The sequence below is a fragment of the Colobus angolensis genome, unplaced genomic scaffold (genome assembly GCF_000951035.1).
Source record: "Colobus angolensis palliatus isolate OR3802 unplaced genomic scaffold, Cang.pa_1.0 Scaffold147, whole genome shotgun sequence".
NCBI classification, from domain to species: domain Eukaryota; kingdom Metazoa; phylum Chordata; class Mammalia; order Primates; family Cercopithecidae; genus Colobus; species Colobus angolensis.
Window position 1 is genome coordinate 427,984 of NW_012114566.1, and position 14,394 is coordinate 442,377.

General features: G+C 36.3%; 1 protein-coding gene across 2 annotated transcripts in view; it reads left to right on the plus strand.

Moving 5' to 3' along the window:
• HNMT (histamine N-methyltransferase) overlaps positions 1-11,366 on the plus strand; it is a 54,384-nt gene extending 43,018 nt beyond the window's left edge. For both annotated transcript variants that reach the window (XM_011935685.1, XM_011935686.1), the window contains exons 5-6: positions 1,619-1,712; positions 10,470-11,366. In XM_011935685.1, the coding sequence (XP_011791075.1) occupies positions 1,619-1,712; positions 10,470-10,825 (450 nt within the window). In that variant the 3' untranslated portion in view covers positions 10,826-11,366. The remainder of the gene's footprint in view (positions 1-1,618; positions 1,713-10,469) is intronic.
• The last annotated feature ends 3,028 nt before the right edge of the window (positions 11,367-14,394 follow it).

The following is a 14,394-nucleotide window of genomic DNA, read 5'->3' on the forward strand; positions in this document are numbered from 1 at the left end:
GGTCTCGATCTCCTGACCTCGTGATCCGCCCGTCTCGGCCTCCCAAAGTGCTGGGATTACAGGCTTGAGCCACTGCGCCAGATTTGCTTTTGTTCCCACTTCCTCACATAACTGTTTTATAACTCCCCTCTCTCCTTACTACTCCTGCAGTCTCTCCCAGATCATTCGTTCTGAACCGATGACCTCACTTCACAATGTATAGAGAAAATAGAAACTACCAGATAGAAACTCATTTTTCACCCGCTAACTTTGCAAACATAACTGCATTTGTGCATCGTCTCCTTCTTCCATCTTATTGCAAAAACCTCCTTTTATCAAAAAACACTCCCTCTGCTTAACCCTGGATCCCATTCTTTTCTCTGTTATAAATGTTGTGATTTCGGGAATCAACTTCTCTTTCCTATTTCTCTTAAAACTTCCATGTTTGTTCCTTCTTTCTTATGACAATTCTGTTTCCCTCTGCATCTCTATCCTGTTCTCTCTCCATCTCTGTCTACGCCCCATTTTTCTGTGCAGCATCTCTGCCTCTCTATTACTCACTATAGTCCTCACACTCTCATGATACTTTTACAACCTCACTGTCAATTCAGAAAATTTCACTGTCTTTGAGAAAAATTTAAGGGATCTTCTATGGGCCACCTCTGCATTTCTAGCCAGGTCATATTGCAGATTATTAGTCATCATATTGATTTGCTATATTTGGGTACCTGCCTATGGTCCCTGTGGTGGAAAATGTGGAGTGTGGCCCCTAAGGCACCGTGAGCCATGCACAGGTCAGGTCCATTTTATTTCATTCATTCATATGAAACAGGCATAGCTAAAGTACTTTTCTTTTGTGCAATGAATTCTCTAAGGACAGGCTATATGGAACATTGAATTCTTGTCCAACAAAGATGAAGATGAGATATAAGAAGTGTCTATGGGGGTGGGGACCAAAGATGCAAACCATGGGGAACAATTTTCCACTGTCAATACCTAAGTCCAAGCTCTGTGTTGGGTGGAAAGGCCTGTACTTCCAAGAGATTGGTCCATAATTATTAAAAATGCGTGGCCTGACCCCTAAACGCCCTGTGGCCAAGCAGATAACCTCATGCTTTATTTAGTCCAACTTCCTACACAATCTGTCATCATCAGAGCCTGTCATATTTTCTATGATTTTAAAAAAGCATCTGTGAGCATATGGAGAAGCTGGTGCAAAGGGCTTAATTGTAAAGCAACGTTCCATGAAATGGGGTCTGTTTTTATGATGCTGAAACCATTTTCTCCCAGAAGAACTGCAATTCACGAATTATAGAATAGGCATAGGATTCATGTCCCCATGTGGAATGGTGACTAAGTGTCTCCAGCTATAAATGTCTGTGCTATGGAAGCCAGAAAGAGTAAATTTAAAACCATTTGACTCTAGTCAAACAAATACCATACTTTTCCATTTCCCCAAATATTTTCTCACATTATTGTTCTATGTCTTCATGCAATGTCTTTTATTTTTAAATTTCTTAAGTGTTTTCTTGGATAAAAATTAACTCAACTAGAAAATCAAACTTTCTAGGAGTATCTAGCCCAAGCAATAAAGACTTCAACATAAAGAAGCATCTTATTTCTCTTTTTCAATTTCTAGATGCTGTATTATGTGAAAGACATCCCAGCTACGCTGAAATTCTTCCATAGTCTCTTAGATACCAATGCTAAGATTCTCATTATTGTTGTGTCAGGTAAGTTATTTTCATTTTAAAACAGCAACAGTACATGTATGCATGGATCCCTGAATTTTAAAACTGCAATAGTACATGTATGCATGGATCCCTGTGTTTGAAAGAAGCTTATATATTTTGTCTTCATTATGAAATTCTTGCCTTGGCCTCTAATCATCACCAACTAATTTTCACAGTATTAGGGAAGTCATTTACAACAGTTCTCAATTTAGAAGGTATAGTGGAATTAAACATTTGTTTACTTCTTTCTTTTGGTAAAATATGTCTTTCTCTTCTATATAAGAATCCTTTTTATAAAGCTTAGAGTAAATTCAACTGACAAAAGATTTTAAATGAGACTAAAAATAGTAAACATTTATTTTACCTTCTTTGTACCATTTGAATGTTTCTTTTCCCTCTGTGATGTTTACTAATAAATAAAGGTTTAAACATTTCAGATATCATCAAATTTAATTAACTTGCGTTCTTAGAGCCATGATCAACACTGCTTGCTATAGGTTTTTTCAAATGCCTATCAAAAACAGTTCATTTGTTGTGCTTTGTGTTGGTGTTTTATTTTCTAAGGAGGCATGTGAGCATGACCAGTTGCTGCCAGGGATCTAGTATCACACAGAGAACACAAGTAAACATGTTTAGATAATGAAACATTGACATTGTTGAGGACAGTATTTATTACTTCTTTCATTCAGCAATCTTTATGGATTGTCCACCAGTACTTATGGGTTGATTTTAGATACATAGCAGACTCTGTCTCCCTAAGGTTATACCAGACCCCATACTTGGACACTGTATGTCAAAAAATTGATTTGTTCTTAAATATGAAGAATTGCTTTAAAGATGGCAAACATGGTTATAGCTTGTAATCCTGGGTTTGACCTTATGTGAAAGTTTGGCAATAGAGAGCTCCTGTACACAACCTCTCCCCCAAGGGAACATTTAGATACACTATTTTTATCTCTAATTAATTAAAAATACTCATTTATGTGGGAGAGGTCTCACTTCCCATTTAGAAGGGCTTATGGAAACTGGATTCATCCTACTAACCTCTCTCTGAGCTAATAAAGTACTATCAACTGCATTTAGAATTGCAAAGTAAACTTAGTTATCAACATTGTAGGCAGCCTATTCTTGATGATATTCATCAATCATACAGAAAAAGTATTGTAGACAGAAATAACAATTCATTGAGAAGTCATATATTTTTTATCTTAGAACATGTTTCATCTCAATGGTAGGTCTAATCTCTTATTTATATTTGGTTTATTCCAACATATTTTCAGAAGTTAAGTATCTGAGCACCCAGAAGTTAGCTTTCTATGAGTATATATTACCGATAAGACAAAGCCAGCCTGAAGTTTAGAAGGGAGCATGAATAGTCCACATGTAACTGAGAAGTGACTAAGTGCCCTTATGGCTACAGTATTCTGCTGACTGTATCATGAATGAATTAATTGATGATTATTGGCGTCAAGAGGCTTAAAGACCAAAATAAACTCAATGAAATGTGTTGTATGTTAATACATGGAGCAAGAATACTGAGGCACTTCTAGCTATGTGAATTTGGTCTCTGCATCTCGGTTTATTCAAGGGCCATTTCTGGATAACCATATCTGCATTATATTACATCTTTTCATATATGTGGTTCATAAGTACCATCTGTAAATAAACATTCATCATTTAAAAAATCAAAAGAAAGGGAATAAAGACTCAAAAATCAGTTAGCTTTTTTTGAAAAGTATTTTGAGTCAAAAATTATTTAATCAATGTATTTGATGATGGAAATGTTTTACTCACTTTCTCAATATGCAGTTAACAATTCTTCGTTACTGCTTATAGCACAGGAGACAGCTGTTCCAAAGAGGAAAACATTGTTAATAGACATAAGAATGCAACGAATAACATTTGACAGATTATTAAAGAGATTTTGATGATCTCCTTCCTTTACCATATGCACTTCTTAGAAGAGATTTACACAGCTATAGACATCCATTTTTTCCTAAAAGGAAAACCACTTAGCAAAAGTAGAAGAAAGATTTAGATATTTTATTTGAGGTTTTCTGCTTCTCTTTCTCCTAAGGCTAAGAATGTCTTGGCTTTTTTTGCCTCTATTTGTCAGAATGCTAAGTAAATAAATTAATTAAATATAAGTTAATTTTTTAAAAACCCACTTTTCACATTAATGATTACTTTGCAGTGAAAAATAATTCTACCTGAAAAGAGAAATATAATTGTGAAATATGTTGATCATTGTCATCAATTTAGTATAACTGGAATGTTCCCAGATTCTCCAGTCCTATGGGCATGTCATACTTAACCCTTAAACATCCAGGGTAAATGATGGAGCTCTCAATATTTCAAGTAACTTGGGTAATCCATCCCCTTATCACCATTCCTTTACTCCTGAGGATTCCTGGGGTCAGACTTAAATGCTCTTGGTGATTACCATCCACTGCCTGCTCCAAGTTCAACTTTTGATTTCTTCTCTCCAAATCTTGCATGTGCTGCAACTGCCCTTTTTCATCTTGTTTCATATTGCCCTAAACATGGACATAGTCCTACCTCCTTCCTTCTCCAAAACACCATTCTTGCTTTTGACAGATGTTGAGACCTGTGGGGGAGAAAGAGGAACAAAGAGCAGAATTCAGCATTAAGATCCCACTGTGACTCTCTTTCTCACCTTTCTCTTGCTCAATCTGGACTCCCTTCCATTGAACCTGCTCTCATAACTTCTCTCAGTCTTCCCTCATATCCTCTTAGTTCAGTGCTGAGATGCCACCTCCTCACTTTCTATTGAAACCCTCTTTTTTAACTTTTATTTTAAATTCGGGGGTACATCTGAAGGTTTGTCACATAGGTAAACATGTCCAGGGGGAGTTGTTAAACAGATTATTTCATCACCCAGGTATTAAACCCACTACCCAATAGTAATCTTTTCTGCTCCTCTTCCTCCTCCCACCCTCCTTCCTCAAGTAGACCTCAAAGTCTGTTGTTTCCTTCTTTGTGTTCATCAGTTCTCATCATTTAGCTCCCACTTATAATTGAGAACATGCAGTATTTGGTTTTCTGTTTCTGCATTAGTTTTCTAAGGCCAATAGTTTCTGGCTCCATCCATGTCCCCGGAAAAGACATGATGTCATTTTATATTTTTATGACTGCATAGTGTTCCGTAGTGTATATGTATCACATTTTCTTTAACCAGTCTGTCACTGATGGGTATTTAGGTTGATTCCATGTCTTTGCTATTGTGAATAATCTTGCAATGAACATTTATGTGCACGTGTCTTTGTGATAGAATGATTAATATTCCTCTGGGTATATACCCAGTAACGGGATTCCAAACTATACTATAGGAGGGTGCAGTAACCAAACAGCATGGTACTGGTACAAAAACAGGCACATAGACCAATAGAACAGAATAGAGAAACCAGAAATAAGGCCACACACTTACGACCATCTGATCCTTGACAAAGCTGACAAAAACAAGCAATGGGGAAAAGACTTCCTATTCAATGAATGGTGCTGGGATAACTGGCTAGCCATATGCAGAAGATTGAGGCTGGACTCCTTATACTCTATACAAAAATCAACTCACTATGGCTTAAAGACTACCCAAAACTATAAAAACCCAGAAGACAACCTAGACAATACCATCCTGCACATAGGAACAGGCAAAGAATCCATGACAAAGACACCAAAAGCAATAAAAACATTGGCAAATGGCTTCTACTTAAACTTAAGAGCTTCTGTACAGCAAAAGAAACTGTCAACAGAATAAACAGACAACCTACAGAAAGGGAGAAAATATTTGCAAACTATGCATTTGACAAAGGTCTAATATCCATCATCTATAATGAACTTAAATTTACAAGAGGAAAACAACCCCATTAAAATGTGGCCAAAGGACATGAATAAACACTTCTCAAAAGAAGACAGAGATGTGGCCAACAAACATTTGAAAAAAAGCTCAACATCACTGATCATTAGCAAAATGAAAATCAAAACCACAATGAGATACCATCTCATACCAGTCAGAATGACTATGTATTAAAAAGACAAAAAATAACAGATGCTGATGAGGTTGTGCAGTAAAAGGAACACTTATACATTGTTGGTGAGAGTGTAAAGTGGTTCAACCACTGTGGAAAGCAGTATGGCAATTTCTCAGAGAGTTAAAAGCAGAACTACCAGTTGACCCAGCAACCCTCTTATAGAGTAGTTTAATTCCCTTTTATTCTATTTCTGTCACCTAGATAAACCTGTGTATACATGAACTTGTCTTAACAACAACGCATTTCCCTGAGATAAATTATTTTATTCCCCTCCCTGAGATGAGCCACATCTCATTCATAAAGCATCAGAGGAAGAGTTCAGTTCATGTCTGTCTCCCTCAGATAAGGTATATGATGAAGGTGACTGTAGCTTCCTATTTTAAAAAATAGCAATAGTTTCTTTGTTATATTAACATACCCAATACAAATATATTGGTTAGCTTTTGGAAAAATAGATAAAATCTAGTTTCCAACATTGGGAACAAATTTCATCCCAAGAAATTTCCAATCAGACATTTTCATATCGATGTCAGTGAACAAAATAATTCTTTAAACCCCATTTTTCATTTACTCAACAGATTGAAACATTTCCTAAAGTTGAATATTGACCCAGAACTTGGAATATCTACACTACATTGGTTTACACTAGGTTCTGTTTCTTTTTTTTTTTTTTTTTTTGGAGACGGAGCCTAGCTCTGTCGCCCAGGCTGGAGTGCAGTGGCGCGATCTCGGCTCACTGCAAGCTCCGCCTCCCGGGTTTACGCCATTCTCCTGCCTCAGCCTCCCGAGTATCTGGGACTACAGGCGCCCGCCATCTCGCCCGGCTAGTTTTTTGTATTTTTTTTTTAGTAGAGACGGGGTTTCACCATGTAGCTCAGGATGGTCTCCATCTCCTGACCTCGTGATCCACCCGTCTCGGCCTCCCAAAGTGCTGGGATTACAGGCTTGAGCCACCGCGCCCGGCCTAGGTTCTGTTTTTATCAAGATTCTTTGGGTCACTTTCTCAATGGAATTTGCCTCATAATTACCTAAAAGGGAAGATGCTTCTGTGTATGTTCATTTGTTGCAGGGTAATATTGTCATCCATAGCTGCTCTGCAATGCACAAAACTGAGTACTCATGGTATATAGGGTGGCATGTAGGGAGATTCATCTCTGTTCCTAGATGGTTGTTAAGACTTTGGCACAAAGACAATACTCAGTAAACATGTTTTAATTGAACTGAATAATTGTTTATTATTTCTGCCCTATGATATCAGAACTACAATAAGCTCTGAACATACATCCAAGGAAAAAGAGTGTATTTCAGCTAAAACTGACTTGATGAAATCAGAGAACACAGGAATTTCTGGATATTTGTAGATGGGGTTTAATAAATAGGAATAAAAGACTCAATAAAAAAGACACACACACACACACACACACAAACACACACACACAGCAAATGGAAGCAGCCAGACAAAAGCAATGAAGAAAAACTAAAACTAATTAGGGAAAGAAAAATAAATTGAAATCAGAATTAAATGACAACATTTACTGGTCAGCTTATTGAAATTTATATTGCTTGATGGAATCAACCTTTCCTCTGTGTTTCTAAATATCTATTACAAAATTACCCCAACTCAAGAGATAGTCATTTAGTGATAACTAGTAGAAGTTCCTGATAATGGAGATGAAAGAAATTTGATCTGGGGATAAAAAAAGAAGAGACATAAGAACAAGAGAGTTGGATTTCTTAAAAAAATGTGGAGTATCCCACACTAAAATTGTATCAAAGAAATGTTTTTTCTGCAAATGGTATAGCCAAACATCTATTGGGAGGGTTGCTATTTAAAAGGCAGCCTGTCTGGTTAAGGGAGATGAGCCAGAAGGAGATCACTGAAACTTTCTGTCTGTCATCTCCTTACCTGAGTAAGGAAGGAGGCAAATCATTGTGTGTTATTTTTAATGCAGTGAAAAAAAATCTGGTTTATATCATGTTGAAAACAAAAGTAACACCATATGTTGTGCCCACCGAGAGCCATTATGATAATGCATCAGTCGGGAAGTGCATAATTGCTCAGCTCAGGAATGGCACCAAGTCACATCACTGACACCAGCACATTTTCTGCAATTAGTGTTTGGTTCTTTTTTCTCTGCCAGGTTAAAAATAATAATAATGATGATAACAGAGCCTCTCTTCAACCACTGAAATGCTGATTTTCTTGTAATGTCTTGTTTGCCGGCAAACTCTTATTTAGGAAGACAATTCACTGTCTTTGGAATAAAAGATTTTGTAATAAATACTCACAACTCTCATTTATTTTCATTGAATGGAAGTGTTATTCTTTCTACTTCATTCCAATTCCACCTTCTCCTAGAGCATATCCTACAGTTACCTCTCCCTCTTCTGAAATATAAGTAGAACATCAATTATCCTAGGCTATTTATTATTTAGCCTATTCTTCGTCTTGGTTCATCTCTTGGGTTGAATTAAATCTGGGAACTTTAGTTTAATCCATGCATGAGAGTCAAGGGTCTTTGAGCATTCTATAATCATATGCAGAACTGTGTGGGTATGTATTGTTTGTGTATTTTTCTGGAGAGTCAGTTACTCTCACTAAATCATAAAGGGAGCTTGGGAACCAAAAGTAGCTCAAGACATTTATTCCTAGAAGCACAAAGAAAGTATAAGTTGTCTCTTATATTGCTTTTGTCAAATCCACTTTAACACTTCAGTAATGTTAACTAATGTGTCATGGTTCTAAGGACCTTTACTTTATTAGCTCAGTGAATCCTTGTAGCAGTCTATGAATGGATTATATTATCACCCCTGTTTTACAGATGATAAAATTGAGACACAGGTTCATAAAGTTGGTAAGAGGGAAAGCCAGGCTTCATACTCAGGCAATTGGATTTTAGAGACCATGCTCTTTATTACTGCCTGTACTGACTGTGTATGTAATGTACATGTATTAGAAGGCCCATAAATAGAAACTCATTATTATTGTAGATTTCTGAATAGCAGGTTTGCTTTTTTAGTCTCAAGATTACAATCAGTGGAAATACACTAGCAGACAAATTCATGTATTTTATAAGCACTTATTACACATCTTTCATCTGCTTACCATTGTGCAATAATTCACTTAAATTATCTCATGTAATGCTTGTAGTTGCATTCAGGGTAAGTAAGATAATCCGCATTTTACAGATGAGGAAATTTAAGTTCTGAGAGGCTCATCTCACAAGCCTCATCTCATTCATAAAGCATCAGAAGAAGAGTTCAGTTCATGTCTGTCTCCTTCAGATAAGGTATTCCGTAGCTTCTCTGCAGGGTTAGAATTTCAATTAAGTACTACAAACATTGCTAAAGGGTCTTCTGAACTTGGGGACAAGATTTATAGAAATCCACCTAGTTATTGTCAGTCCAAGGTAGCATCTTTTTTTATATAGGGAAGAGAGTAAAAAATCATTTATTTGAGTAAATCATCATTACTCTGCTCTTTTTTTCCATTTTAATTTTTACTGTTAAAGACTCTTGTCTGAATTTCAGACTAACAACTACCTTTCTCATATCACCACCTGAATGTCCACTAGGTATCTCAAATCTATATTCCTGAAACCAGAAGCCTGATGATACAAAACTGCTCATCCCTCATTCTTCTCCTCTCCAATAATGGCAATTCTGTCCTTCAGGCTCCCACGCAGAAATCACTGTGGTCATCACTGATTCTTCCCATTTACCCATATCCTACATCCAAACTGTTGGCAAGCCTTGTTGGATCTAGGAGTATAATACATAAAAACTCCCACCACTTCTCTTCACCTCCCAGCTCGCTGGTCCATGGGACCTGCCCCCACCTATCCCCAGGTGATTATAGTAGCTTTCTCACTGTTCTCCCCACCTCTGCCCTTATGCTCCAGTACTCTCTTCTCATCTGTGTGGCCAGGGTGACCTTATTAAATGTATATTGAGTCATCCTAATGTGCTGTTCCATACAGAAACCATGTATTGGTAGTGAAGTTGAAACTGAAATTAATTTAAATGAATGCAACTTAAAATTCAGGTCTTCAGTCACACTTGAAACTCAAGTCCTAAGCCACCTTTCAAGTGCTCCATAGCAACAAGTGGTGAGTGACAATCCTGCTGGACAATGCAGATATAGAACATGTCCATTGGTTCAGAAAGTTCTATCAGACAGCATTATGGTGGTTTCCCATTGGGCCCCAAGTGAGCTGATGCCTTCATCCACTCCCCACCCCTAATCCCTCCAACCTCATCTCCTTCTCCTCTGCCCTCACTCATTCAGCTCCAATTTCACTGGCTTCCCGGCTAGTTCTTTAATGGACCACGTGTCATCCTGCTTCAGGTCCTTTGCAGCTGCTCATCTGTCTCCTGGAGTCATCTTCCCCCTGATATCTTCATGGCTTGCTGTCAGGTCTCTGCTCAAACGTCAGGTTATTAGAGAGACTCTGTGACCACCCTAGTTAAAACAGCAGCCCATCAAAGTCTTTAACCCTCTTAGCACTTACTCAGATTACTTTTTCATTTAGTATTTATCACCATATATTTACTTATTTTTCTCTCTCCTCCCGTACTCCTTGAAATATGAACTGCACAAAGGACAAGATTATTATTTTGTTCTATTCTAAGCATCTAGTGTACTTTCTGGCAGACTGCAAATGAAAGAAAGAATAAATGAAAGCGTGAATTTTGTTTTATTGCACAGGAAGCAGTGGCTGGGACAAGCTGTGGAAAAAGTACGGACCACGCTTACCCCAGGATGACCTCTGCCTGTATGTCACATCAGATGACCTCACTCAGATGCTGGACAACCTAGGGCTTAAGTATGAGTGCTATGACCTTTTGTCCACCTTGGACATATCTGATTGCTTTACTGATGGTAATGAAACTGCAGACCTGCTTTGGGATTTTTTGACTGAAACCTGCAACTTTAATGCCACAGCACCACCTGATCTCAAAGCAGAGCTTATGAAAGATCTACAAGAGCCTGAATTTAGTACTAAGAAAGAGGGGAAGGTTCTTTTTAATAATAATCTGAGTTTCATAGTGATTGGGGCATAACTATCAATCACAAAAGTATATTCAAAAATTATATTTTGAACAACTCTGATTGCTCATTGATTTCCATATTAAAATTACAAACACCTACATTAATGTAGATAAAGCACTGTTTGGGTATGAGATGTAGCAAATTCCAAGACATTATTGAACTTCCATTTGGAATCATATGAGACACTGCTGGTCTTATCCTGTCCCTCCTCCAGGAAGAGAGACCTCCTCCAGGAAGAGAGGCTCAACATAACATAAGCTAGAAAAATTAGATGACTGAATTTCTATGGCATATTGATAATAAAATTCATTCCATTTGCTGATTGTATGAAATTTTCTAGAATAATAATAAAATATATACTATAGATTCTTTATTAGTGAAGTATGCACTTATCAATACTTTGAACGCAAAGCCTGTGTTACTGATTTGGCCATTTTGTGAAGAAATATTTCTCTTTGTACATTCTTCTATTGTACTTTTTATCTCATTTTTATTAATTTTTAAGAGTAAGCACCTTTAGAATATTAAAAATTAATTCTTTATCATGTGTTGTCATTTCTTCCCATTGTGTTTCTCTTGTAATTTTACCTGTGAATTAATAGCTTTTTGTTTGTATTTTTGATATTCTGAAGTTTTCTATTATATTCAACCAAATTTTTTAAAGTCTGGGCTTTGATACATTTTAAAAGACCTTCTAAAACCAAAGTTTTAGAATACTAACATTTTATCAAAATAATATTATAGTTTTGCTTTTTTAAAAAAATGAAATCTTTAATATGTTTGAAATTTAGGTAAGTGTAACAGTGAGAACAAACTGTTTCCCCTCAAAATAATAGCCAGATGTATAAACAAAATTTATTGAAGAACAAAAAAACACAAAACTAAAACCTGTTCTAGCTTAAAATGCACCTTTTACCAGATTTCTAGGAATTGCGTAAATGCAAGGTTCTAGAAAACCTTCAATGCATTTCGATACTTTATAGTTTCTTATGTCACTCTTAAGATCTCCTGTAAGACCAAGAGTCATTTGGGCTGTAGGATTTCAGGGGGGTTTTGAAAACATATTTGATGTTTTTTATTTTTAATAATAACTCTATCATTTTTTTACATAAACAGTACATAGCTTTAGATAGCTAATTAATAATTAATAGCTAATTAATAGCTATTAATAATTAATAACTAATTAATAGCTATTAATAATTAATAACTAATTAATAGCTATTGATAATTAATAACTAATTAATAATTAATAAACATTTTAAGTATGTAAATAATTAGTACTCCCTGTCAGAAACAAAACAAAAGTAAGGTTTTACTAAACAGCTCATGAGCCCTCATTCTGCCAATGAGGAAGCCTTCAACCCGCTGTGATACTCTTTCATGTAATAGGGCTTCCATGTAATGCTGATGTATAATCACTCTAAAAACTTAAACGACCCCTCTCAATCACCTAGTTTATCCCCAGGAAATATACTGGCATAGGGAGCCTATTTACACTGATAAGCTACCAAGCTTTGTTGTTCACAGTAAGTAAGATGGACTTGCATTGCTCTCTCTTTTTTTTGGACAACTTCATCAATGCTTTTTGAATTATTTGTTCCAACAAATGAAATGACAGTTCTCCAATCAGATTCCTGAGTATGAACACTGAATCATTAATCATACTGATATGTACTACTGACAAAGGAAATCTGTGAGGCACATATGATTGATGGGTATGGGGCCATGAAGACCTGGAAGAGCTTCACCAGAAATATGGAAATCAAGACTTTACAGAGTCTTTTGTATAAAGCACACATGCAAAAACAAACAAAAATAGAACTAACAATCCTATTGAAAGATGCAAAACAATTGCAGTCCATAGATTGGTGTTTGTAAATATGACCTTTTTCTCGTCCTTGTTAAACCTTTAGTATACAAGGATAAATAAATTCTCACCTGCTTAATTTTAATGCAATTGAAACACACAGCCTTTTTAAAGAGAGAAATTCCCGTGAAAACCTACTAGCTAGCCATGGGAAGCTATATAAGTTCAAGGGATAAACCTATCCCTGATTTCTTCTTGCACTGTATGATATTACCAAAATTGGGGCAGTCACATGCTGGCTTTTCAGGTTTGTTCTTGTGTTTCAGAAAAAAGTGCTCAGGGTGAATTTGGAATGTTGTTTTATGTATTGTGGATCTCTCAGTGTTTAACATGGTGCCTTGCATATGGTAAATGCTAAGCAAAGGGGCATCAATGAATTCTTTCCTTCTCAAACATTTATTTTGTACCTTGTGTGTTCATATTATTGCTGTAAACAGAGCTCAAGAAAGCCAACAAAGTTATGTGTTGCCATTAGTATGAGTGTAAACCTTAACTTATTTAGGACTCTTTCAGACACTTTTTTGCACGTATTGTTAGGGCATATTGCCAAAACCCAAAGAGAAAGCATGATATGGAGCACAGCATTTTAGGGCTTGATATTTGCTTATTATAAAAATTGGTGACTTTCTTAATTAAAAACCCTTCCATTCTGGGCCATAAAAATTAAGTAATTTCTAATGCACATCCATAAAAAGAGATGCAAAGGCCATAGAGAATACTAGATCTTAAGTCTGTGGACCTGCACAGACCCAAATGTGTATTTAATGTATTTTAAATGTTTGTTTAATGAGAATAGCTTGCACATAATACTTTATTATTGAAATCATATTTGTATGTGTCACCTCATCAGAATGTTACTTCTAAGAAAATGTGAACTTCTTGTGAAGTCCCACAGTGGAGTGAGTGGATTAAAATAACCTTGTTAAATAAAGCTGAAAAGCCGGACTTAACTGGGTACAAATTCTGGTTGTATTAATTACTCACCAAGTGACATTAGGCACTTTATTTTCTGTCTATTCTCATATTTATTCATCTGCAAAATGAAGTGAATCATAGTATCTACCTCAGAAGATGGTTATGAGAAGCTCAGGAGTTAAGCTTCATATGCACATAAAGTGTTAGACTCATCAGGAGTACTCAAAAATATTAACCACTGTTGTTATTAGTTACTCATGGAAACTCAATACAAAATGCAGACTAAATAAAAAGTTTAAGGAAAATTACAACTAAGGCCGGAGAGCTAGTACATGTAGGATCTGGCCTAGTTTCTGACCTTGAGATTCTTAGCCACAGGAAGATGGCCTCTGTGTCTTTCAGAGCTAAGCTGGTCGTCCAAGAGACTCAAAATGCCTTCAGGATTGCACCATCCAAGCCCCAACTTAAGGGATCTGCCTCCCTTAGCTATCCATGCTCTAAGTGCCTGTTCTCAGTACTATGTGAAATGGCCCCATCTCAACCCTGCCTGATGAGACTATCCAGCTGGCACATGGATAGAAACCTATAAGCAGAAATTGATGAAATTTTCTTTCTGAAAATTATGAAATGCATCCATTAAAAATTCTCTTAAAAATTTGAAACTACAAATCTGGGGCAACGAGACATTCATTCACTTATTTGTGATATATACAGTTAATCAGTATCTATTGAGTTCCTCTTAGGTGTGAGAGAGTTTTCTAAGCAAAGGACATATCACAGCAAAACAGCAACAACAAC